The sequence below is a fragment of the Cebus imitator genome, unplaced genomic scaffold (genome assembly GCF_001604975.1).
Source record: "Cebus imitator isolate Cc_AM_T3 unplaced genomic scaffold, Cebus_imitator-1.0 Scaffold385, whole genome shotgun sequence".
Taxonomy (NCBI): domain Eukaryota; kingdom Metazoa; phylum Chordata; class Mammalia; order Primates; family Cebidae; genus Cebus; species Cebus imitator.
In genome coordinates, this window is record NW_016107700.1 from 856,603 (window position 1) to 883,527 (window position 26,925).

Genomic DNA, 26,925 nt, shown 5'->3' on the forward strand with positions numbered 1-26,925 from the left:
TTTTAACGACAGTGTCTCTGTCACCCAGGCTGGAGTGCAGTGGTGCAATCTTGGCTCACTGCAACATCTGCCTCCTAGGTTCAAGCAATTCTCCTGCCTCAGCTTCCTGAGTAGCTGGGTTTACAGGCATGTACCACCATGCCTGGCTAATTTTTTGTGTGATTTTAGTAGAGACAGGGTTTCACCATATTGGCCACGCTGGTCTTGAACTCCTGACCTCAGGTGATCTGCCTGCCTTGGCCTCCCAAAGTGCTGGGATTACAGGCGTGAACCACTGTGCCCAGCCAAAGGTAACTTTTTAATAATTCTTTGCTTCTCACTCCAACCATTTCTTATAAGACACCTATTTGGGATGATCCATATGGCTATAGTGCTCCTTAGCCCTTACCATACAATAGATAACTTTTTGTTTCTCAAGTGAAGGATACTGTGAGTGATGAGTGCCCATCATAGCACAGCAAATCTCACAAAGATCTGTGAGCACTTCTTCATAAAGTTACATCACTGGCCCTCAGCTCCAGGAGTAGGTGTTCAATACATGTTGGAAGATGTATGAAAAAGTAAAACTTTTTTCTTTTAAAATGTTTCTTTTAAATGGTTTCTTTAAAATTAAAAAAGTTTTAAAACGTTTTTCTTTTAAATGAAAACTTCTTTTAAGAAAAATGAAACTTTTTTCTTAAAATCCCCAAACCAAAAAGTATCCGAAGGATTGTTATTGGGAAGAACTTCCAATTATTGGGAAGAAAATCCACGACAGTTTGGACTTGTTTTGTATTCCTTGCCAGAATTTATTGTGGGTCAGTTGCTTACAGGTGAAATTCAGGCTTCTGAGAGAAGTAACTGCTTCTCGATGTGAGAGTGAAGAGATGTATTTGATCAGCTAGATGCAAGCGCGCCAGTCCTTCCACCTGCTTCTCTGGGCTAATAACCACCTTCTGAGTTATCCACCTGTCTGTAGATTTGCAGTACTCCAGGTGGGCATGAAACAAAATGTTCAGAAATGACCCTCGATCTTTTGAAATCACAGATGTTCAGATTTTACTAAGATTATTCAGGACTAACACCGTAAATGGTTTATTAGTGGCTGAGGCTTAGCTTGATGAACTGGACTGAGAGCTAAACACCTCTTGTCCTCCTGTGTATGGCAGAGGTGGATGTTGGTCAGTGTGTTTACAGCAGTGGCATAGTTTCAAGAGTTGTCTAAGAAAGAAAGGACTTACAGCTTCAAAGAAAAGGTCTCTGACATGCAGCAAAATCTGTCCCTCTTGGAGATTTTATAATTGCGATGCACTCTGGCGTATTAGGGACTCTGAGAAGTCATGTGGTCAAGAATCTTTTGATCTTTGTATAACTATGTTTTTCTCACAAAGAAAATACTTAAGTATGGGATATTTCTTTTCATGTAACACTGAACTATCCACAGAGGATCATGTTCTGAGGAATGGACATTCAGAGTCACTTGCCTGGGCCATATTTGTTTTCCTCATTTCTACCTTGCCTTCTATTGGGGCGTTTAACTGAACCAGCCATATTTTCAAAGAGAAATTCACAAGAGATGAACCTAAAAAGAAAAGCGAAGACCTCCAAACCTCCAAACAATTTAGTCAACATTGGTATTAGTTTGTTTTCACACTGCTATAAAGAAACACCCGAGACTGGGAAACTTATAAAGGAAAGAGGTTTGACTCACAGTTTCACATGGCCGGGCATGCCTCAGGAAACTACAATCACGGCAGAAGGGGAGGAGGCCCATCTTACATGGTGGCAGGCGAGAGAGAGCAAGTAAGAGCAGGGAAAACTGCTTTATAAAGCCATCAGATCTCATGAGAACTCACTAGCACCAGAACAGCATGAGGGAAATCACCCTTATCGGCCAACCACCTCCCACCTGTTCCCTCCCTCAACATGTGGGGATTATAATTTGAGATGAGATTTGGGTGGAACACACAGCCAAACCATATCAGCATTTACTGACTAGATATTATTAGGTATTGTTTCAAATGCTTTGTGTTTATTTAAACAATTGACCTTCAAAACAACCCAATGAGGTAAATCCTACGGTCGCACATGGCAGATAAGGAAAGCTGAGGCTCAGTGAGAATAAGAAATCTACCTCAGCTAATAAGTGGAGGAACCACAATCTGAACGAAGGCTGGCCGTTTCAGAATAAGCCCTCATAACCATGATGTCATATTGCACTCTTTACTCTCCAAATATAGCAAAGCCAAAGACACCAGCATGGAGACATGAATTGTTCACTCCTAGTTCGCAGGGGACTCCCAGAGATGAGCCAGACCATCTGGGTTCAGAAAGCCCCTCTGTACTTTCCAGCTATGACTTAACCTCTGTCTGCTTTGAGGTTTTCTTTTTTCATTCTTTTTAAAATGTTAAAAAAGCAGAGGATAATTTCATGAGGCTGTGAGAAGTTCTCGATATATGTCCACTATTACCCTGTCAAAGTTAGTCTCATAACAGCCTCCACTTATTGACCCTGATTTTTCTTTTGTCCTCTATACTATGCCAGAACAAGCCTATCATGTTCTCTACAGTGGGCTTTCAAATATGTACAGAGCGGTGACACACACCCTTCTCAGGCTAAGGACCACTGGATCCTTTCACTGAGTCTCCCAGACTAGGGCCTTCAGGGCACTTTCCCTTCTGCTCATATTTTCAACAATTCTTATGCCAATAATTGGGATTTTTGATCTCTCATTCCTGAACATCATATCATGAAGAGTTTTTTCTTACAGTCCTTCATAGGTTAACACTTACTTCGTAAGTGATGAAACTGTCAGCATCACTATAAACTAAAATGTTAAACTTAAAGCAGAATTTTATTTTAAAAAGTTTCCTTTTTTATCTATTTTCCCTCCCACAAGAAATACTTTAATGCAACAGTGAGTGAGTCTTGAAAAGTGCCAGTTATATGGTCACGTTGAGCATTAGTTGAGTGTATAACTGCACATTTTTCTTCTCTATCGCATTAATAAGAACGGAATCTTTTTTCATGCAAGATGATACTTTGAGAAGGATTTGATCAAATGCCTTCTAAATTCCCTCTTAATCCTGAGATTCTGTGATTTAAGGCTGCTTCTGCAATTTTGTTCAATGTACATACATACTGAAGTCCTCCTTATTCCAAAGCAGTAAGTTCATTCGACATTTTATTTAGGGGAAATCTCATTTTATAACTATAGTATATAGACATTTATATATATAAGTAGGTTTCTATATAAAAACATGTGTGCATGCGTGTGTGTGTGTGTGTATACACATATATATATATATATATATATATATATATATATAATCTCCCATCTCCTGTTTTCTTCCAAGAAATTCCTTCTCCAGAAGGTGATTAAATTGGTTTTATAGCGGTTTATCTAGTCCTGCTGCTTATTCTCCCACTTGACATGTTAATCCCCTCTCTATCAGATAGCCCTTTGGTTATTGCCATCAGATCTAAGCAAACTTTCCAGTGATGGGAAATCTAGGACAGCAACCTCCTTCATTCCAGAAGACCATTAAGAATTCTTGACAGAGAGCAGCCCTTTGGAACAAATAAACACAATCAAAAAAGGCCCAGCTTAGCCCATCAGTTTCTCTGAAGGCATGGGCCCCCGTCTGGGATAGATAGGAAAACAAACATATTTATGTACAGACCTGTGATCAAAAGCGTTCATTCACAGAAGAACCTCCCTGAAAGGTGTTCACAGATTGTAAAGCAGTGAGGTGCTTGCAAACAGAGTGGACAAGGCAGCATGTGGAAATCAAGCGTAATGTGTCTATTCACAGTCACAGATGCACCCAATATACGAAAACCTAGCCACAGCTAACACATCTGCATGTCTCTCCATTTTTATAAGTCTTGGTCACCATCTATTTCCACCATTCTTCTTCTTTTTTTTTTGATTCAATTTTGAAAGAAGTTCTACTGTGGGTAATAGTCCTGCCATTCTCACAGGGAATGCCTCTTGGTAAAAATTTAGGTTAATTAGGGGAAAAATGTAAGTCATTACAAAGTATTAAACCCTTAGTAGCTGAAGTTGAATTTACAAGGTTAAATCCTCAAATTTCATGTCAATCATACCATATATTCTAAGATACACAAATAAATCAGATATACATAGACACCAATGCAAGCAACACTACTTCTGTGTCATTTTGTATTTAATATTATTGAAGGCTTTATTAATGCCTTAAAAAACACAAAAAGCTCTTGAACATACATTTATTATCTGGAGGAATAAATGCACTCCAAATACTTATCATCAGAACTCTGGAAAAAGACAAATTCTCTCTAGTATTTTAGAAATTGGTATCTAAATAATTCCATTTCATACTAGGTTAGTAATGTAAGCTGTCCTCATTCAGCTTTTATATTTTGAAAAAAATTTTAGTTTCAAATATAATAAAGACAAGTACACATTCAAAATTTACTTTCTATTACTGTTTTCTGGCCAAAAGGATTTGAAGAATTTTCTTCCTTATGACAAATGTTGTCACATTTTTTTTTTTTTTTTAAAAAGCAAAATATAACAGAGTAGTTTTGAAGACTAACTCTATATGAAGGTTTTATTCATAGCACAGTTAAAATAACATTTAATATAGATTCACTTCACTGGATGATGTCACCTTTTAAAACATCAGTATTTCTCATATCATTTCTGGATGGATGGTCCTGACATTCTTACATCTTCTTCAACATGACTTCTTCATTTTTCTTCTCTAGAGTTTTCTTGAGTTAAAATAATGGCTTGATGAAGATCATATGAGAGTTAGTGGCTCTGTGGTATTTCTTAAATGTGGGGCAAAGCTGGGCTGGTTGATAATGTAACTCATTAAAATGAGCTGTATTATCAGTGGCCAAGGCTGGCTGGGCAGTCTGACAGAAGGCCTTCGTTCCTCTTGTAGATAAAGACTAGAGCCAGGCGCAGTGGCTCACGCCTATAATCCCCAGCACTTTGGGAGGCTGAGGCAGGCAGGTCACCTGAGGTCGGGAGTTTGAGATCTGCCTGACGAACATGGGGACACCCTTTCTCTACTAAAAATACAAAATTAGCTGGGCATAGTGGCATGTGCCTGTAGTCCCAGCTACTTGGGAGGCTGAGGCAGGAGAATCACTTGAACCTGGGAGGCAGAGGTTGCAGTGAGCTGAGATTGCAGCATTGTGCTCCAGCCCAGGCAACAAGAGTGAAACTAAATCTAAAAAAAAAAAAAAAAAAAAAAAAGACTAGAGTCCATTCTTCTACTAGTTCAGGGCAGTGGCCAAAAAAGCCCAAGAAAGACACTGCACTGAATGCCATTGTTTAGAAGAGATTTGCATTTAATGATGTGTTACAGGTAAAGTATTTCCTTAGCAAAAAATCTCATTCACTCAATGTTTGGGAGAATGTTAAATTTTATAATCACCATTGCCTTTCTCTGTGGAAAAGATTTTTATTTTTATTAATTTTAAGTTCTGGGAGGAAATGATTTTTTTAATTTGCTATGATCACTTCTTCTCAATTTTTTTCTTACAGTCATACATATTCTGTAATCTAAATTTCTTAAGCTTATTTAAAAATCAGAGAAAAAAACAAACAACCCAAGGGCATAAAAACAAGCACAAGGTAAACAAAGAAACAAACAACTTTGCCATTATACCTTCTCCTGGATAACTGCAGATATTTCTTGTAATTTCCAGTCTGTTTCAACACTGCAGAACAATACACTCGTGGCCCAGTGGTGAAGCAATGTGCACATGAGTGACAAAACAAGGGACCCAGAAAAAGAGTATAAATGTAAATAAAACTTTTAAAATCCCAGTAATGCAACAGCTTCTTTCCTTGTTTACTGGATGAATGTCCATTCCACATGAATTCATATTTTGGTTCCAGGAGGCCATGCACCATAAGCCCTAATAACAACGACCACTATTTGTAGGGGGTAAAACAGAGCCTGAGGCCAGTATCTACTGGTGGCAAACTTGCAAAGGTCTTCTGGAAGATTCATAAAATTATGTTCTATTTGTTTGCAGGATTCAGGGAACCATGGAAATAGAAAAGGATAGAAACAAGGCATGCTTTTGACGTTTCTTGGGCTGGGTAGTAGAAAAATAGGTGTTTTCCTTTGGGTTTTTTTTGCAGCTGAGAATACTTTTTCGTTTTCCTCAGTCCTTAAGGGAGTGGTAGGCTTTGGCAGTCCGGCTGTTGACAAAATCTGTCTTCTTAAACTGAGCCTTAGGAATAAGCAAACAGAAACATGAAAGGTAACAAAACTGGCATATAAAAAAATGCAGTGTTTTAGTGATTTCTTACCAGGGTCAAGAGGGCCATTATTACCTGGCTCTGTTAACTAGGACACATTCCTTGTTCATGTTCTTACCTTCTTGTAGGCATGATGGAGCTCCGTGTGCGCCCACAGAGAATACAGGAGGACAGAGGCAGCTTTACTTGCTTTGTTGGAGGCATAGCTGAAAAGAAAAGAACATTCTGAGATCAGGCAGAATGAGTGAGGCTTCTGGATGCTGCCTGGCGATGTTCTGTAAGACTTCTTCACTCTTCACCTGCTGCTCCCAGCAGCCGTCCATGAAGTCAGGTCACTCAGTGACCAATTAGACAGCGCGCTCTGGAAGGCAGGGACCATGTTTGTTTTTGTTTTCTTTTTAAACCACTAGGACAGTGCTAATAAATAAAGAGTTTATAGAGAAAATCCCTGATATTTATAAGGAATATATCCTTAAACATGTTACAAATCCTTGAATTATTTATAGAATATAATCTATATTTGTATGGTTATAATGTATGTTTACAGAATAAAAATGCATGAAAGTATGACTGAAAAATAGACATGATTTTTGTGACACTATGAATGTAGGAGTAAAGTAATTTTTCAAGTCAATAAAAGAAATTCTTGTGGCAGCCCTTGTTAAATCAGTTTCAGTATCTCTTTACGTTTTAGTATAGAGCAAATGGAAAACTTATTCCTGCTATAAATCCAAGTCACCACTGCATTTGACATTGTACTTAGTATTTCATGTTTGGCTTTTATTTTTTATTTTGTTATTTTTTTTTTTTGAGACAGAATCTCGCTCTGTCGCCCAGGCTGAAGTGCAATGGCGCGATCTTGGCTCACTAAAACCTCTGCCTCCCGGTTAAAGCAATTCTCCTGCCTCCGCCTGCCAAGTAGCTGGGATTACAGATGTGCACCACCATATCTGGCTAATTTTTCTATTTTTAGTAGAGATGGGGTTTTGCCATGTTGGCCAGGCTGATCTTGAACTCTTGATCTCAGGTGATCCACCCGCCTCACATCCCAAAGTGCTGGGATTATATGCGTGAGCCACCCTGCCTGCCCCATGTTCTGCTTTTAAATTTATCCTAAATGTCCCACTTCTGGCTTAGATCAGTGCTGCCTTAGAGATCTTTCTTTTCTATCACCTGACTAGCACATGGCTGATTTTTTTTTTTTAAACAAAGATATTTTTTACCCATATCATAGGCGTTTGTAAACATAAAACCAAAACCAGAGAGTGAATGCAAAGATGTACAGAGAAGAGCATGTGTTATTTCAACAGTGAAAAGCCTTTCTCTTCCATACTAGCCTGGCAGGGAGGATCAGTCAAATCAGCATCTCACAGACTTGTTAGTACCTCCTGGACTTTTCAGAATCACTTGCGAAAACTGAAGGGCAAATAAATCCATGAAAGTGATGGGTCGCTAATATTCGAAAATGTAAAAAGTTATTAAATTGCAAGCATGTTATATTCATAAAGTTTGTTTATAAGTTGGTTGTTTGGTACTTGATACTCCTTTATTCAAAGATGTGATGTTATAAATGATAATTAGTTCCTAGGCTAGCCCACAAATGATAGGTCAGACAAATAACACTCTAGTTAGGAAAGAGCAGCAGACGTAACTGGCAGAAGCTCCTGTTAACTTTTGTTTTTGAGACAGGGCATGTGAAGACTCACTCACAAGTGGACACTCAAGGCAATAAACAAGTAACAGAGTAGCTTACTCCCTATCTTGCTAAGCTACCAGAAGTTTCCAAAAGTAATTGCATATTTCCATGTGCAACAATTGTTATATCTGAATACTCAAATAATAAACATCATACTATCTTTTTTTTTTTTTTTTTTTTTTTTTTTTTTTTTTTTTTTTTTTTTTTTTTTTTTTTTGGACAGAGTGTTGCTCTTCACCCAGGCTGGAATGCAGTGGTGCGATCTTGGCTCACTGCAACTTCTGCTTCCCAGGTTCAGGTGATTCTCCTGCCTCAGCCTCCTGAGTGGCTGGGACTACAGGCTTGTGCCACCACACCTGGCTAATTTTTGTACTTTTTTAGTAGAGATGGGGTTTCACCATATTGGCCAGGCTGGTCTTGAATTCCTTACCTCATGACCCGGCTAATTTTTGTATTTTTTAGTAGAGACGGGGTTTCACCATACTGGCCAGGCTAGTCTCAAACTCCCCCTTCTGCCTCCCAAAGTGCTGGGATTCCAGGCATAAGCCACCGTGCTCGGTCACATCATACTATCTTATAATGTTTCCCTTGGAAGTTTGGATGACTACTTGGAGGAAGGGTCATTTCAGTTTTGCAGCAGTAATTCATTCTTTGCACAAAGACCGAGCAACTCTAATACTATCTGTCAGCCTCTGGGGACAGGTGAATATTCTTGGGGAATTGACACTCCAGCCAGTGCTCAGTGCTTGTTTTAATCTGACTCTGAATGCAGTTTTCCTTCCTCATGTGCACTGCAGAGTGGGGCTACAGAGGAGAAGAGGCCTAAATTGGGTGGGGCTGTGGTGGAGGAAACAATGTACATCCTTGTACAGCCAAGCAGCCACGTGCGCTTCAGCACAGATGAAGTTATCTGCTTTGTGATTCATTAGAACTTGGCTATAGTGGCCATTTCTTTTCTTGTTTGGTTATTTATAAAAGTAACTTGTATCTATATGTAACAAGTCAAACACTTCAGAATTGAATAAAGAGAAAAAGATAATCTTCATGCCCCTTTCCAATCTCATCACTCTAAATTAATAGTAAATAATTTGGTTATACAAGGTTTTTCATTCTTGTCCCCACTTTGTTTTTTCTTTAAAAATACGGAAAAGTTGAAAACAGGAACAGGGATGTGGAGTGACATGTACCGGACCTTCTGTTCTTAAAAGGGAATAAGAGGTAGAAGAGATAAGATAGAGAAAAAACTGTGAAAGCAAGACTTTCTTGTCAGGCTCCCCTCCACTGCTTCTCCTGTGCCATCACTGCTACTGCTTCTCTGTTTTTCTTTTTTTGAGACAGAGCCTCACTCTGTCAACCAGGCTGGAGTGCAGTGGCATGATCTCGGCTCATTGCAACCTCTACCTCCTGGGCTCAAGCGATTCTCAAGCCTGTTTTCTGAGTAGCTGGAATTGCAGGTGCGCACTACCACACCCAGCTAATTTTTTGTATTTTTAGTAGAGACAGAGTTTTGCCATGTTGGCCAAGCTGGTCTCGAACTCCTGACCTCAAGTGATCCACCTGCTTTGGCCTCCCAAAGTGCTGGGATTACAGGTGTGAGCCACAGTGCCTGGCCATCACTGCTTCTTCTAAGCCACCTGCTGTGACGTCTCCTCCCAAGATCGTAGTGAGGAAAAGGGTACCTGCCCGTCCAGAGGGCTCCTGCTCTGCCTACATTCTGCTGTTACTAAATCACAGCTGTGGCTCTGGGAAGCTAATTCATTAGGCCAATACAATGCTGAAATACACTACCAAGAGAGGCTCTGGAGTTTGACCCTCTCTTGATACTTTAGAAGAAAGGGGACAAGCATGTGGCATGATGGATTCGGTTCTTCTTTTGGGTGATCGCTGAGGGCCGACCAGATGATCTGGCTTGGCTTTACATCCTGTTTGCTGCCATGTTGCACATGATGCTCATGACTGTACCTTCACAACCGGGTTATTTACACGCAGGGTGGTGAGGGAACAGGAAGGCAGCTGACAGACTTACGCGTCGCCTGCACTGATGGTCATAATTTTCTGGATGCCCCCGGTGTTTAGAAGGTCCCGTGCATTCTGGTAACTGTTTTGGATTATGTTGTTCAATGTGTAACAGGCAGAGGCTGTCGTTTCAATGAGAAGATCAGTACTCGGGACTGTGTCAGGAATGATGGAAACCAAATCGGGGAGAGTTTCCTTGGCTACAAAATGAAAAAAAAGAACACTGGATTAAAAAGGTTGTTTCTTAATCCCAAGATCCCAATACGTTTTCAGTAAAGAACATTCTTAAAAAGAAACACAGCTGGTTAACAACACATGGAAAGATATAACTTCCCTAATAACAAATTTTTAAAACTCCTTGAAAAGAGGATACTCTGTGCTCAGCACATGGAAGATTTTTTCAGAATGTAATCTGGCAGAAATGTCAGGAACTTAAAAATATTTCACCTTCTTCAATTCAGTAATTCCATGTCTAGGAATACATCTTAAAGATATTACTTTGAAAATGAAAAAAGCTTTCTACAGAGAGCTTTATGACAGTAATACAAGTAAATGAAAAACCAAAAAGCCTCAATATCCTAAGAATAGGAATATGATGAACTAAAACACACCTGCAAAGACTATTATTCATTACAACACATATCTATGAAGCATGTATAATAACAAGAAAATAATTACATTAATAGTATACGTGAAAAATCAGTATACTTATTTATATAAAGAATACATAATATTATTGGTCAGGCGCAGTGGCACACACCTGTAATCCCAGCACTTTGGGAGGCCAAGGCGGATGGATCACTTAAGGTCAGGAGTTCAAGACCAGCCTGGCCAACATGGTGAAACCTCGTCTCTACTAAAAATACAAAAATTAGCTGGGTGTAGTGGTGTATGCCTGTGCCTGTAGTCCCAACTACTCAGGAGGCTGATGCACAAGAATCACTTGAACTGGGAGGTGGAGGCTGCAGTGGGCAGAGATCATACCACTATACTCAAGCCTGGGTAACAGAGAGACCTTGTCTCCAAAAACAAGCAACCAACCAAAAACTATAATATCACCAAAAAAAAAAAAAAAAGAAACACTACATAAGAAACCTGAGGAAAAACGTTAATAGGAGCTGTTTTTCTACAACAGTATTAATAGTGAACTAAAATAATTTAAGGCCAGGCACAGCAGCTCATGTCTGTAATCCCAGCACTTTGGAAGGCCGAGCCAGGAGGAGCACTTGAGCCCAGGAGTTTGAGACCAGTCTGGAAAATATAACGAGACCCTTTTTCTATTTAAAAAGCATAAATAAATAAATAAATAAACAAACAAACTGTGCTTTCCAAGGCTTTTTCAATACGTAAATAATACTACTATTTTACAAAGAGAAACTATTTTAAATGTACATTTCCACTATGTATATAACTTCTAGGTTATAAGTTTGAGTTTGGCTTTTTTTTTTGTACTAACAAGTATTAAAAAAGTAGACACATCACTTCCAAAATTAGGCTATAGAAAATGAAAAAGACATATAGACAGAATAGAGAAGCCAGAAATAAAGCCAAATACTTACAGCCAACTGATCTTTGACAAAGCAAACAGAAACATAAAGTGTGGAAAGGACGTTCAACAAAGGGTGCTGGAATAATTGGCAAGCCACATGTAAAAGAATGAAGCTGGATCCTCATCTCTTACTTTATACAAAAATCAACTCAAGATGGATTAAAGACTTAAATCTGAGTCCTGAAACCATAAAAATGCTAGAAGGTAACACTAGAAAATCTCTTGTAGACATTGGCTTAGGCAAAGAGTTCATGACCAAGAACCCAAAAGCAAATGCCACAAAACCAAAAATAAGAAAATGGGACCTAATTAAATTAAAAATCTTCTGCACAGCAAAAGAAATAATCAACATAGTAAACAGACAACCCATAGAGTGGGAGAAGATATTCACAATCTGCATTTGACAAAGGACTAATATCCAGAATCTACAAAGAACTCAAACAAATCAGCAAGAAAAAAACCAAATAATTCCATCAAAAAAGTGGCCTAAGGACATGAATAGACAATTCTCAATAGAAGATATACAAATGGGACATGAAAATTTTTTGATATGCTTCAAACAAATGAAAAAAATGCTCGTTACTAATTATCACGGAAATGCAAATTAAAAGCACAATGAGATACCACCTTACTCTTGCAAGAATGACCATAATTTAAAAATCAAAACATAACAGATGTTAGTTAGCATGGATGTAATGAAAAGGGAACACTTCTACACTGCTGGTGGGAATGTAAACTAGTATAACCACTATGGAAAACAGTATGGAGATTCCGTAAAGAACTAAAAGTAGAAAGACCATTTGATCCAGCAATCCCCCTACTGGGTATCTGCCCAAAGGAAAAGAAGTCATTATATGAAAAAGACACTTGCACATGCATGTCTACAGCAGCACAATTCACAACTGCAAAATAAGGAATCAACCTAAATACCCATCAACCAACAAATGGGTAAAGAAAATGTGGTATATATACACCATGGAATACTACTCAGCCGTTAAAAAGCAAGAAATAATGGCCTTTGCAGCAAATTGGATGGAACTAGAAACCACTATTCTAAATGAAATAACTCAGGAATGGAAAAGCAAATATTGTATGTTCTCACTTATAAGTGGGAGCTAACCTATGAGGAGGCAAAGGGATAAGAGTGATATAATGGATTTGGGGTCCTTGGGAGAAAGGGGGTGAGGGATAAAAGACTACACATTGGGTACAGTGTATACTGCTCAGGTGACAGGTGCACCAAAATCTCAGAAAACATCACTAAATAATTTATCCATGTAATGAGCACCACCTGTACCAAAAAAGCCATTGAAAAATTTAAAAAGGTATTAATATTTGAAAAGCCCACTAGAACCTGTCCTATGATAACATGTTTTGGTCAATGTGAACTTGTACCTAAACTTTTTGTAACAGTTATTTTCATGTATGTTTTCTTCTTTTTTCTCTAACCACTTTAGAGTCTTCTTAAAAGACAGAGCGCATGCATCTTTTGCTTTTGCTGATCCTCACAGCTCCTGAATACATGTTGTGTTTATCAGGGATTCACAAATACTAATTTTATTGTGTGCCTTCATCTGCATTCATGTGGCATCTTGAAACACATTTCTCTCTCTATGATACTGGATTGTAATGAATTGTGTGACTGTCTCAACTTCAGATGAGGCCTGTGGGTTCCTTGAAGCCTATTATCTCACTTATTTCCGTGTTTCTAGCATTAATCATTATTCCTGAAACAGACAAGTCATATTATATGTCATCATAATACCTGGACCTGATTGACAGGTAAGACATACCTTCTGCTCACAGGCCTGAACACTTTTTTTTTTTTTTTTTTTTTAACTGTGGTTCAAGCACACAGCCTACTGTGGAGAGCTCAGTGTTTGTCTAAAGCCAGAGTGCTTTAGTTTCAGTCATGGTTCTGCTACTAATTTACGGCTCTATTGCCTGAGCAAGCTACTTAAGCTCTCTGTTTTTCCCTAAGTTGCAATGTGGGATAATATTGTCCACTTCACAGGGTTGTTTTGAGGAAATGAGTCAATGCATGTTAACTGTATCATAGTCCTGCGCATGTGGTAAGCTCTCAATGGATGCCATTATCAGAAGGCCTTTTCCTTTTATTAAGTTCAACTATAGAATGAAAGGCCTTGACTGGCAAAATAGCACTGTGAGATACACACCCATGTCTTCTGTGTGAAATCTGTTATTCTGTTACCATGCTACATTGCCTGTCTTTAAGATTTTCAGAAAATGTAAGTTTCAAGTTTATTTCTCTAGAGGTAAGTAAAATGTAACAACTTTATTGCAGGTCAAAACAGGGAAAGTTACCTGGCTTAGAAAAGCTCTCATGAGAAACACAAAGCATGTGTTCAAGCTGATTTTCATTTATTTCTGGCTATTAAATTCTGAATCAAGAGAAGGAAGTCCTTGTACTTACATATTTGACATGAAATGAATTTGGAATTTTAAAATTGCATTTATTTTGCTGAAGCCTCTTCTCTCTGTTATCCTTAAGTGAAGTTTATCAACAGAATCATCTAACATAAACCATGTGGCTATAGCTATACCTTCCCAACATTTAGGGAACCTGAGGCCAGCAGCATTTCTGCCCTGAAGGTACATGCACAATGTGTACAGTGCTGTTATTTACTCTGGCAATGTTTTAAAGACAGAGTCGATTTTTCATTTGGGAAAATAACAAAAAGTGGAAAGGATAATACACTTCTATTCAAATTCAGCACAAAAGACCATGGGGAGAGCATTTAATAATTTTGAGAGTGCCTATGGCGAGGTCTCTTTTAGATTCACTGAGAATTTTCCAGGCTATCTCTACTCATAATGGGCATGAAGCCATTGTATAAAACCTCCTGTCAAATGTGCTGCTGGCTGGCTTTGAAAATGACATTACTAAAATATAACTGCAGCCTTCAGTATCTCTGGGATTGTGTATGTGCATATTTAAATATCTAATCCATTAAAACAAACAAACAAAATGTTATTTCTAATTTTTGTGAAATTTTGTGAAAAACAATTTGAGTTGTTAGAAATGACCGGTTTACAGAGCACTGTGAAGCATGTTTAATTTTAGCATTATCTTTCTATTATTTCATTTTGTAATTTTTTTTTGAGACAGAGTCTTGCTCTGTTACCCAGGCTGGAGTGCAATGGTGCAAAATCTTGGCTCACTGCAACCTCTGCCTCCTGAGTTTAAGAGATTCTCCTGCTTCAGCCTCCTGAGTAGCTGGGACTACAGGTGTGCACCTCCACCCCCAGCTAATTTTTTTGTATTTTTAGTAGAGACAGGGCTTCGCCACGTTGCCCAGGCTGGTCTCGAACTCCTAAGCTCAGGCAATTCACCTACCTCCACCTCCCAAAGTGCTAGGATTATAGGCATGAGCTATTGTGCTTCGCCTTATTTTGTAATTTTTTTACTTAATACAACAAACATTTATCACATACTTCTTGGTATAAGTAAACAAAAAGTTACGTTATTTGATAATGTAACATAGTTATCATCTGTCAATAATACAGAGTCAAAGGCAAAATATGTCTGATCAGTTACTAAAAAAAAATCCACGCCAAATCTGCTATATTCAGTGGCTCCTTCTTTTTGTCTTTTTATTGCGATTATCTGTTTATCCATTTTTTAAAAGTTCAACATGCTGCCAAACTACTAAAGTAAACCACCACTACATTTGTTTTTCAAATGTTCTAGAATAGTGGTGCTTAAGAGAGTCACAGAGAAAACATTCTGAAAGACAACTATATGGGTTAGAAAGACTTCACTGGGGGGTGTGACTGAGGGGGCCACCCAGGGAAAAGTAACAACAATATTACTTATCTCGTTAATTATCAGTATGCCCTAAAATTTCTCTCTTGTAGTAATTTAAAAAAATTAGATATTTTAAAAAATCTCTGGTGAGATCCACTCAGAAAGCCTGTTTGTGATATCTGGCTGCACAAAAGGCAGGCAGATTTATCACCTACTCCTTACTCCCATTTCCAGTGCAGCTCTGTGAACAGAAGGTGATACAGACAACGCTTCATTGCATTGTATCTTCAGTTTGTGCATATTACATGTAGAGACTCATATGGACTCACCAATTTCATTCTGCAGAGAAAGATTCCGGGACAGATTCCTCAGCAGCGAGATGGCTGTTTTTTTCACGCTTGGGTCACCGACATACAGCATCTTTCGGGTGTGCTGCAGGCCACTTTCTTTCTGGACAACTGTCTGAGCTACTGACGTTGGCATCTGTTTTGTGAGACATATCTTATAAGTTCTGTTGTATTGCATTTCATGGTAATTTGAAATTTTCTACAGATTAGCAGAGGTTGATGAAAATGTTTTATTTTATTTATTTCGAAATAGAGTCACCCAGGCTGGAGTGCAGTTCCCAATCTCAACTCACCACAACCTCTGCCTCCTGGGTTCAAGTGATTCTCCTGCCTCAGCCTCCTGAGTAGCTGGGATTACAGGTGTGTGCCACCACGCCCAGCTAAGTTTTTTGTATTTTTAGGAGGGATGGGGCTTCACTATGTTGACCAGGCTGGTCTCGAACTCCTGACTCAGGTGATCCACCCACCTCAGCCTCTCAAAGTGCTGGGATCACAGGTGTGAACCACCATGCCTGGGTGAAGATGTTTTAAAACCTAGGACTATAGTGAAACTAGTCTGAAGGTATTTTCTTTAAACTCTTATTAAGTTTTTAAGTCAATTTCTAGATAAAAAACTGTTTATTCAGTACTTTCAAATGCAATCCTGGGCCATGGTGTGGTGGCTCACGCCTGTAATCCCAGCACTTTGGGAGGCCGAGGTAGGTGGATCACCTGAAGTCAGGAGTTCGAAACTAACCTGGCCAACATGGTGAAACCCCATCTATACTAAAAAAATACAAAATCATTAGCTGATCATGGTGGCACATGCCTGCAATCCCAGCTACTCAAGAGGCTGAGGTAGGAGAATCACTTGAACCTGGGAGACAGAGGTCGTGGAGAGGAGAATCGCACCATTGTGCTCTGGCCTGGGTGACAGAGCAACACTCTGTCTCAATCAATCAATCAATCAATCAATCAATGCAATGTTGGATTTGATTAGGTTATTACATTTTTTGCATCTGTGTTTACAAATAAAATAGATTTCCCTCTTCCTTTTCCTGTGCTACCCTTTTCCCTTTTAGAATCAAGGTTACACTAACATCATTAAGTTAGTTGGGTAGTATTTAATCTTTTTCTATTTCCTTTAGCTATTTGTATAATACAAGTATAATCTCTTCTTGTGGGTGTGGTAATATTTAGCTATACAGACTGAATATCGCTTATCTGAAATGCTTGAGACCAGAGGTGTTTTGGGTTTTTTCACATTTTGGAATATTTGCAAATACATTATGAACTACTTTGGGGATGAGAACCAAGTCTAATCATGAAATTTATTTATCTTTCATATATATGTTACACTTACAGCTTGGAGGTTATTTTATACATATGTGTAATAATTCTGTGCATGAAGTAGTTTGTATACATGGAAGCATCAGAAAGCAAAGGTGTCACTATCTCAGCCACCCATGTGGACAATCTGAGCTTGTTTGGCATCACCATTATTCCTGACTCTGAATTCACATATTACTGATAAGCAATTATTTTCTCAAACTTACACATGTACCTGACAGTAAAAAATATGACATAGCATTAATACAGTTTAAAAAAATAATGTGTTCAGGTAACTATGCAGCGCAGTAGCATGACCAGAATACCTGTCTCAGCTGTCAGATGACAGCAACAGACAGCAGCAGGCTTTCAGTCTCCAAATACTATGCTGTTTTGATGGAAAGGTTACTGCCTACTGTGTTTTACTTTTTTCAGATGAGAAGAAACATGAGAAGCAATCGAGGGACCAGCAACTGGGTCCTCTAGGGATGAAGAGACATTCTGTTGGATGGTTTTGCAAAATGTTCCCTCCAGAGTCATCTGCCTCATTAACAATTTTTTTTTCCTTCAACATTTAAGTTCACGGGTACATGTGCAGGATGTGTAGGTTTGTTACATAGGTTAATGTGTACCATGGTGGTTTGCTGCACAGATCATCCCATCACCTAGGTATTAAGCCCAGCATCTATTAGCTATTCTTCCTGATGCTCTCCCTCATCCTCCAAGTCCCCCAAAGGCCCCAGTGTGTGTTGTTTCCCACCAAGTATCCATGTGTTCCCATTCTTCAGCTCCCACTTATAAGTGAGACCATGTAGTGCTTGGTTTTCTGTTCCTGCATTAGTTTGCCACAGATACAGCTTCCAGCTCCATCCATGCCCCTGCAAAGGATGTGATCTCATTCCTTTTGATGGCTGCACAGTATTCCACGGTGTATATATATGACATTTTCTTTACCCAGTCTATCATTGATGGGGATTTGGGTTGATTCCATGTCTTTGCTATTGTGAATAGTGCTGCAGTGAATATACATATACATGTATCTTTATAAGAGAATAATTTATATTCCTTTGAGTATATACACAGTAATGGGATCGCTGGATCAAATGGTATTTCTACCTTTAGATCTTTAGGAATCACCACACTGTTTCCCACAACAGTTGAACTAATTTGTACTCTCACCAATGGTAGGAAAGCATTCATTTTTCTCTGCAAGCTTGCCAGCATCTGTTGTTTTTTGACTTTTTAATAATTGCCATTCTGACTGGTATGAGATGGTATCTCACTGCGGTTTTAATTTGCATTTTTCTAATGATCAGTGACGTTGAGCTTTTTTCATGTTTGTTAATCACATGCATGCCTTCTTTTCAGAAGTTTGTTCATGTCCTTTGTCCACCTTTTACTTTTTTTTTTTCAAGACAGTGTCTTGCTCTATCACCCAGGCTGGAGTACAATGGCATCATCTTGGCTCACTGCAACCTCTGCCTCCTGGGTTAAGCACACCCCATCCATGCGTGGCTAATTTTTTTGTATTTTTAGTAGAAACGGGGTTTCTCCATGTTGGTCAGGCTGGTCTCGAACTCCCAATCTCAGGTGATCTGCCTGCCTTGGCCTCCCAAAGTGGGTTTTTTTCCCCTTATAAATTTAAGTTCCTTGTAGACTCTGAATATTAGACCTTTTGTCAGACAGATAGATTGTAAAATTTTTCTCCCATTCTGTAGGTTGTCTCTTCACTCTGATGATAGTTTCTTTTGCTGTGCAGAAACTCTTTAGTTTGACTGGATCCCATTTGTCAATTTTTGGTTTCATTGCTATTGCTTTTGGCATTTTTGACATGAAATCTTTGCCGGTGCCTATGTCCTGAATGGTATTGCCTAGATTTTCTTCTAGGGTTTTTACAGTTTTGGATTTTACATTTAAGTCTTTAATCCACCTTGAGTTAATTTTCGCATAAGGTATAAGGAAGGGGTCCAGTTTCAATATTCTGCATATGCCTAGCTAGTTATCCCAGCACCATTTATTAAATAGGGAATCCTTTCCCCATTGCTTCCTTTTGTCAGGTTTGTTGAAGATCAGATTGTTGTAGGTATGCAGTCTTATTTCTGAGTCTCTATTCTATTCTATTGGTCTGTGTGTCAGTTTTGGTACCAGTACCATGTTGTTTTGGTTACAGTAGACTTGTAGTACAGTTTGAAGTCAGGTAGCATGATGCTTCTAGTTTTGATCTTTTTAATTAGGATTGTTTTGGTTATTCAGGCTCTTTTTCAGTTCCATATGAATTCTAAAACAGTTTTTTCTAATTCTGTTAAGAATGTCAATGGTAGTTTAATGGGAATAGCATTGAATCTATAAATTACTTTGGGCAGTAGTTTACTGAGAATTTTTAACATGAAGCGATGTTGGAATTTTATCAAAGGCCTTTTCTGCATCTATTGAGATCATGTGGTTTTTATCCATAGTTCTGTTTATGTGACAAATCATGTTTATTGATTTGCGAACGTTGAACCAACCTTGCATCCCAGGGATAAAGCCCACTTGATGGTGGTGGATAAGCTTTTTGATATGCTGCTAGATTGGGTTTGCCAGTACTTTACTGAGGATTTTTGTTCTTTTTTTTTTTTTTTTAAAGACGGGGTTTCACCATATTGGTCAGGCTGGTCTTGAACTCCTGACCTCAGGTGATCCACCCACCTCAGCCTCCCAAAGAGCTGGGATTACAGGCGTGAGCCACTGTGCCCAGCTGAGGATTTTTGTATCGATGTTCATCAGGGCTATTGGCCTGAAGTTTTTTTTGTTGTAACTCTGCCAGGTTTTGGTATCAGGAAGATGCTGGTTTCATAAAATGAATTAGGGAGGAATCTCTCCTTTTCAATTTTTTGGAATACTTTCAATAGAAATGGTACTTGGTTTTCTTTGTACCTCTGGCAGAATTCAGCTGTAAATCTGTCTGGTCCTGGGTTTTTTGTGGTTGGTAGGCTACTTATTACTGCCTCAATTTTAGAACTCATTATTGGTGTATTAAGAGATTCAATTTCTTCCTGGTTGAGTCTTGGGAGGTATATGTGTCCAGAAATTTATCCATTTTTTTGTTGTAGATTTTCTAGTTTATGTGCATAGAGGTAGTTATAGTATTCTCTGATGGTTGTACGTATTTCTGTGGGGTCAGTGGTGATATCCTGCTTATCATTTCTTATTGTGTTATTTGATTCTTCTCTTTTTTCTAATAGTCTAGCTAGCAGATCATTTTATTAATTTTTTTCCCCAAAAAACAGCTCCCGAATTTGTTGATTTTTTTGAAGGTTGTGTGTGTGTGTGTGTGTGTGTGTGTGTGTGTGTGTGTGTGTGTATGTGTGTGTTTGTATCTCCTTCGGTTCCTTGATCTTGGCTATTTCTTGCCTTCTGCTAGCTTTGGGGTTTGTTTCCTCTTGGTTTTCTAGCTCTTTTAGTTGTGATGTTAGGTTGTTACCTTGAGATCTTTTTAGCTTATTGATGTGGGCAGTTAGTGCTATAAATTTCCCTCTTAACACTGCTTTAGCTGTGTCCCAGAGATTCTGGTATATTATCTCTTTCTCTCTCTTTTTTTTAGAGACAGGGTTTCACCATGTTGGCCAGGATGGTCTCGACTGCGTGCTCTGCCCACCTTGGCCTCCCAAAGTGCTGGGATTACAGGGATGAGCCACCACGCCCAGTGCATCTCTTTTTCTCACTAATTTCAAAGACCTTCTTGACTTCTGCCTTAATTTCATTATTTATCCACAAGTCATTCAGGAGCAAGTTTAATTTCCATGTAGCTGTGTGGTTTTCAGTGAATTTCTTAATCTGGAGTTCTAATTTGTTTGCGCTGTCATCTGGAGATGGTTTCTTATGATTTCAGTTCTTCTGCATTTGCTGAGAAGTGTTTTACTTGTGATTATGTGAACAAATTTTGAGTAAGTGCTGTAGGGTGAGGAGAAGAATGAATATTCTGTTGGTTTTTGGTGGAGAGTTCTGTAGACATCTATAAGGTCTGCTTGATCCAGAGCTGGGTTAGTGCTTCTTGTTGAATTGAACCATCATGTAATACCCTTTTTTGTCTTTACCATTATGTAATACCCTTCATTTTTTTTTTTTTTTAATTTAATCTTTGTTCTTTTAAAGTCTGTTTTATCAGAACAAGGATTGCAACCCTTGCTTTTTTCTGTTTTTCCATTTGCTTGGTAAATTTTCCTCCATCCCTTTATTTTGAGTCTGTGTGTGTCTTTGCATGTGAGATGGGTCTCTTGAAGACAGCACACCAATGGAGTTTGGTTCTTTATCCAGGCTTGCCATTCTGTGTCTTTTAACTGTTGCATTTAGCTCATTTACATTTAAGGCTAGTGTTGTTATGCATGAATATGATCCTGTCATCATGATGCTAACTGGTTATTTTGCAGACTTGTCTATGTGGTTGCTTCATAGTGTCACTGGTCTGTGTACTTCAGTGTGGTTTCATAGTGGTTGGTAATGGTTTTTCCTTCTCATATTTAGTGCTTCCTTCAGGAGCTTTAGCAAGGTAGGCCTGGTAGTAATGAATTTCCTCAACATTTGCTTGTCTGAAAGGATCTTATTTCTCTTTTGTTTATAAAGCTTAGTTTGGCTGGAAATGAAATTCTGGGTTGGAAATTATTTTCTTTAAGAATGTTAAACATTGGCCCCCAATCTCTTCTGGCTTATAGGGTTTCTGTTGAGAAGTCTGCTGTTAGTCTGATGGGCTTCCCTTTGTAGGTGACCCGGCCTTTCTCTCTGGCTGCCCTTAACATTCTTTCATTTTGACCTTCTAGAATCTGATGAGTACGTATCTTGGAGATGAACTTCTCCTGGAATATCCTACTGGGGCTCTATGCATTTCTTGAATTTGAATGTTGGTCTGTCTTGCTAGGTTGGGGAAATTCTCTTGGATGATATCTTAAAGTATGTTTTCCAACTTGGTTCTATTCTCCGTGTCTCTTTCAAGTATCCCAGTCAGTCGTAGGTTCAGTATCTTTATGTAATCCCACATTTCTTGGAGGTTTTGTTCATTCCTTTTCATTCTTTTTTCTCTATCCTTATCTGCCTGTCTTATTTCGGAAAGATTGTCTTCAAGCTCTGAGATCCTTTCCTCCGTTTGGTCTATTCTGCTTTTGATACTTTTGATGGCACTGTGAAGTTCTCATGTTATATTTTTCAGCCCCATCAAGTCAGTTATTTTCCTTTTTAAACTGTCTATTAGGGTTATCAGTTCCTGTATTGTTTATGATTCTTGGCTTCTTTGCATTGGGTTACAACATGCTCCTTTATCTCAGTGAAGTTTACCCATCTTCTGAAGCCTACTTCTGACAATTCAGCCATCTCAGCCTCAGCCCAGTTCTGTGCCCTTGCTGGAGAGTGTTGCAGTCATCTGGAGAAGAGGCACTCTGGCTTTTTTAGTTTTCAGCATTTTTGCATTGACTTTTTCTCATCTTTGTGGGCTTATCTACTTTTGATCTTTGAGGCTGCTGACTTCTGAAGGGGTTTTTGTGGGGTCTTTTTTGTTAATGTTGTTGTTGTATTGTTTTTCTTTTAACAGTAAGGCTACAGACTGTTAGCAACCACAGGGCTGACGTGGTTTGATGGGGGTCTGCTCCAGACCTTAGTTGCCTCTGTTTTTCCCATACTTGGAAATATCAACAGTGATGGCTGTGAAGCAGCAAAGATGGCAGCCTGCTCCTTCCTCTGGACACTCCATTCCAGGGTGGGTACTGACCTGCTGCTGGCCCAAATGCTCCTGTCAGAGGTGTCTGGAGATGGCTGTTGAAAGGTCTCACCCAGTCAGGAGGAACAGAATTAGGGACCCGTTTATGAAGCAGTCTGGCTATAGGGCAGGTGTGCTGTGTTGGGGAGGACCCTTCCTCATCTGGACTGCCCAGACTCTCCAGAGTAAGCAAGCTGGAACACGTCAGGTGGCCGAACCAACAGCTCAGTTGACTGAACCACAGAGAAGGTGGCCTCCCCTACTGCTGGGATCTCTGTCCCAGGGAGAGATCAGAGCTTTGTTTATATAAGCCTGGCTGGAGTGACTGAAGGCTCCCCACAGGGAGCCCCTGCCCAGTGAGGAGGAATGAATCAGGGTTCCACTTTAAAACAGTTTGGGCACAATCTGGCACAGCAGCTGTGCTGTGTTGGGGGGTGTCCTTCAAATGGGCAACCTGGACTCTCCGGAGCTGGCAGGCTGGAATGTGGAGTTGACTGAACCACAGAAATGGGAGCCACCCCTCCCCCAGGGAACTCCCTCCTGTTTCAGGCAGGCTCACTGTGTTGCCATTGGCTGGCTGGAATTCCAAACCAGTGGGGTCTTAACTTGTGAAGTGCTGTGGAAGTGGGGCCCACGGAACAATGCTGCTTGGTTGCCTGGATTCAGCCCCCTTCCTACAGGAATGTACAAAGGGAGTTGTCACCTTGATGGGAATTCTGGGGCCAGAGTATGTAGAATGCTTGTCTCTGTGTGTCCCTGTGCCGAGACTCCACACAGCTCTGTTTATCAGACCCAAGGCCCTGGTAGCGTGGGCTCACGAGGGGATCTCCTGATCCATGGGTTACAAAGATCTGTGGGAGAAGCATGGTTTCCTGGGCAGGTTGCACAATTAGTCATCGCTTCCCTTCGCTGGGGGTGGGGGTTCCTTTGGCTCCATGAGGCTCCTGGATGGGCCATTGCCCCACCCTGTTTTTCTTCATTCTCCTTGGGTCGAGATGATTGTCTAGTCAGTCCCAATGCAAAAACCTGGATATTTCAGTTAAAGGTGCTGAATTCACTCACTGCTTTCATTCTTCTCTGGGCCGTGGACTGCAGCTGCTTCTCATGGACTCTCTTGGCCCTCAACTCAACAATGGTTTTTATTTTAGCAGTCTCTCATTGATTTTATAGAGACATGACTTGTTCTGTTATGAATGCCTGCTGCTCTAGTCTTTCAATAAGCCCATCACCCAGTTTCACCCTGTCATCTACAGGCAGGTTTTCTTCAGTGTTAACATCACTATTACCTTATGCGGAATCATTTTGGCTATTTCACCATTGGTCAGTGAATAAGCAAGGGGAGCCTCGTTATCAACGTTAAAAAATTCTTCAGTGTTCACTTCTTCCAGCTTACTGATGGACTTTGAAGGTCTATTTTTTTTTTTTTTGCAAAGGTAAGAAGTTCAGACATCATTTTTTTTCTAACTTGACATATGTAATCCTTCAAAGTCGCCACCTTGTTCATTGTCACCACCAGTGGTGGCAGGCCAGCGCTATGTCAGGCACGCACACCTGTGTTTTTAGTCATTGTGTTTCAAGCAATGGCAACAGCATATACAGCATCTCCGTATATGCTATATATATGCTAAATTCCTTTTGAATACTTTCTCACACCCACACCTCTGCATACTGCTGCTAGCTAGCATGCTATTCAAGAAAGTGTTTTTTAAAATCTACTCTTTATTGATCTAAGGATATTATGATCACAGGGCTAAATTGATGAAGTCACATTTGGGGGAAAGTACATAGAATAAACATTTTTAAAATGAGAATTTCAGCTGGGAGATGAGCAGAACAGTTGTCACATAATAACAAAATCTTGCAGTCATCATCCAGTTGAGTCTCCCTGCAGCAAGCGTAAGCCACTTGGTAGCAACGGTTTGTGAAACCAATCAAAAAAGATGTCCCTGGTGATCCATGTCTTTTTGTTAGCATAATAACAGACTGGTAAGAAATTCACTCCTTGAAAACAGTGAGGACATAAGCTTTAATCTAACACCCCACTTACGTGTGCTTGATGCATTAGCACGTCCCAGAATAGTTATTCTGTCCTTGGCGGTCTTAATTCTAGTAGATGCTGTCTCATCAGTTGTAGTCAGTGTCTTTCTGAGGCAATGATTTCAAAACGGTGACATTTCATCGCATTATAGACTTGTTTTGGCTTCAGATTTTCATTAGCCATGACTTTGGCAAACTCAGTAAATTTCTTCACTGCTTTGTGATCAGCAGAAGCTTTATTACCACAAATCTTTAAGCATGTAACGCTGTGTCTTTTCTTAAATTTCTGCAACCAGCCTATTGATTATTCATAGTTCCTTTTAATTTTCAGTTCATCATGATCTTTGTTTCATGGTCAGGATACCATTATGTAGCATGTGTTCACCGTGACATGAACAGGTTCGCACTTTCAATACATGATCAAGATCTTCAAGTTTAGCTTTATGCAGTTTTCTAATCTTCACTAACTTCTGTTCATCACTTTCAGAATAGAACATCAACAGTGTATCCTTCTGTTTCTTCAGGTTACATATGGACGTTTCATACACTCCTGTCCAGTTTCTTCAACAGCTTGGCTTTCTGTGCTATAGGTAAACATAAATGCTTCCTCTTTTTATACTGTTACCCTGAGGGGTACCTGCAGGCCATTTTGTCATTTTCCTTTTTTTTTTGAGATGGAATCTCACTTTGTTGCCCACGCTGAAGTGCAGTGGTGCGATCTCAGCTCACTGCAACCTCTGCCTCCTGAGTTCAAGCAATTCTCTGTCTCAGCCTCCCAAGTAGATGAGATTACAGGCACCTGCCACCATGCCTGGCTAATTTTTGTATTTTTAGTAGAGATGGATTTCACCATCTTGGCCAGGCTGGTCTTGAACTCCTGACCTCATGATCTACCCGCCTTGGCCTCCCAAAGTGCTGGGATTACAGGTGTGAGTCACTGTACCTGGCTCATTTTGTCATTTTCAACAATATCTTTACACCACAGAGCAAAGAGTAAGCAAGAAAACACAGTTGAGTCATGCAGGTAGGTCTTGGCCCCATGTGGGGCATTGTGGGAAACCTGCCATCAGCATGCCTGGCCTGCACACATGCCATTTTACTGTCCTTTGTGGGTGTGGAAAGAATATATGACAGATGAAGGGAGCTGGGAGAGTTTTTTTTTTTTTTTTTTTTTTTCTGCTTGGGGATGCTGAGTAAACTGTGTATTGTGTGCTTGTGTTTTGACTGTGACTCGTCACATAAGGTCAAGTATAAAATTTTCAATGTGTGTTGTCATGCTGGTGCTAAAAAGTTTTGGATTTTGGAGCATTTCAGATTTTGAAAATTCAGATAAGATTTGCTCAGCCCACATTATTGTATATCTGCTACTTGTTTCCACGGTGACATGGAATCTGTGTTCACCCAGAGAGCTAACTGAGCTGAGAAAAAATCTTAAAGGGAAATGTCTTTTATCATTTCAGTTTATTTACTGGTTGATAATTAGTCATCTTTTCTGTTTCTTCTTGTTCAACTTTTGCAAATCTACAGACTGAGTAATTTACTATTTCTTTCTTTTCTTTCTTTTTTTTTTTTTTAGATGTCTCACTCTGTCACCAAGGCTGGAGTGCAGTGGTGCGATCTTGGCTCACTGAAACCTCTGCCTCCAGGGTTTAAGTGATTCTCCTGCCTCAGCCTCCCAAGTAGTTTGGATTACAGGTGCCCACGACTACACTCAGCTAATTTTTGTATTTTTAGTTAGAGATGGGGTTTTACTATGTTGGCCAGGCTGGTCTTGAACTCCTGGCCTTAAATGATCTGTCCGCCTTGGCCTCCTAAAGTGCTGAGATTACAGGCATGAGCCACTATGCCCAGCCATTATTAACTTTCAATGGGAAAACCCATCACAATTTCCATACAAGTGACTTGCCAATTGACTTTCTGTAACCCACTTATAAGTTTGTATCTATATTCTGTCAAGTCCAGGTTAACTTGATTGCTGTCCTTGAATTTGTTATTCTTGGTTGTAGTTGTAAACTATCATAGCACGGTCAGTTTGAAGGTGAGGATTTTATTTCTGAAAATATAAAATACCTTGACTTCTAAGAGCTTACTGGAGAAATTAAAAAAAAAAAAATGTAGACTGCAGTTTTTAAAACCAATTCATCACAAGATTGAAGGTTATAAATCCAAATAATGGTCAGTGTTAGCCCAAGAGTGGCCAAATAAACAAACATAAAACAAAAACACTAAA

General features: G+C 39.5%; 1 protein-coding gene across 2 annotated transcripts in view; it reads right to left on the minus strand.

The window, feature by feature from the left end:
* Nucleotides 1-5,305: 5,305 nt before the first annotated feature.
* PKP2 (plakophilin 2) overlaps nucleotides 5,306-26,925 on the minus strand; it is a 114,128-nt gene continuing 92,508 nt past the window's right edge. For both annotated transcript variants that reach the window (XM_017507927.1, XM_017507928.2), the window contains exons 10-13: nucleotides 15,608-15,761; nucleotides 9,971-10,160; nucleotides 6,367-6,454; nucleotides 5,306-6,220 (exon numbers count right to left, since the gene is read on the minus strand). In XM_017507927.1, the coding sequence (XP_017363416.1) occupies nucleotides 6,152-6,220; nucleotides 6,367-6,454; nucleotides 9,971-10,160; nucleotides 15,608-15,761 (501 nt within the window). In that variant the 3' untranslated portion in view covers nucleotides 5,306-6,151. The remainder of the gene's footprint in view (nucleotides 6,221-6,366; nucleotides 6,455-9,970; nucleotides 10,161-15,607; nucleotides 15,762-26,925) is intronic.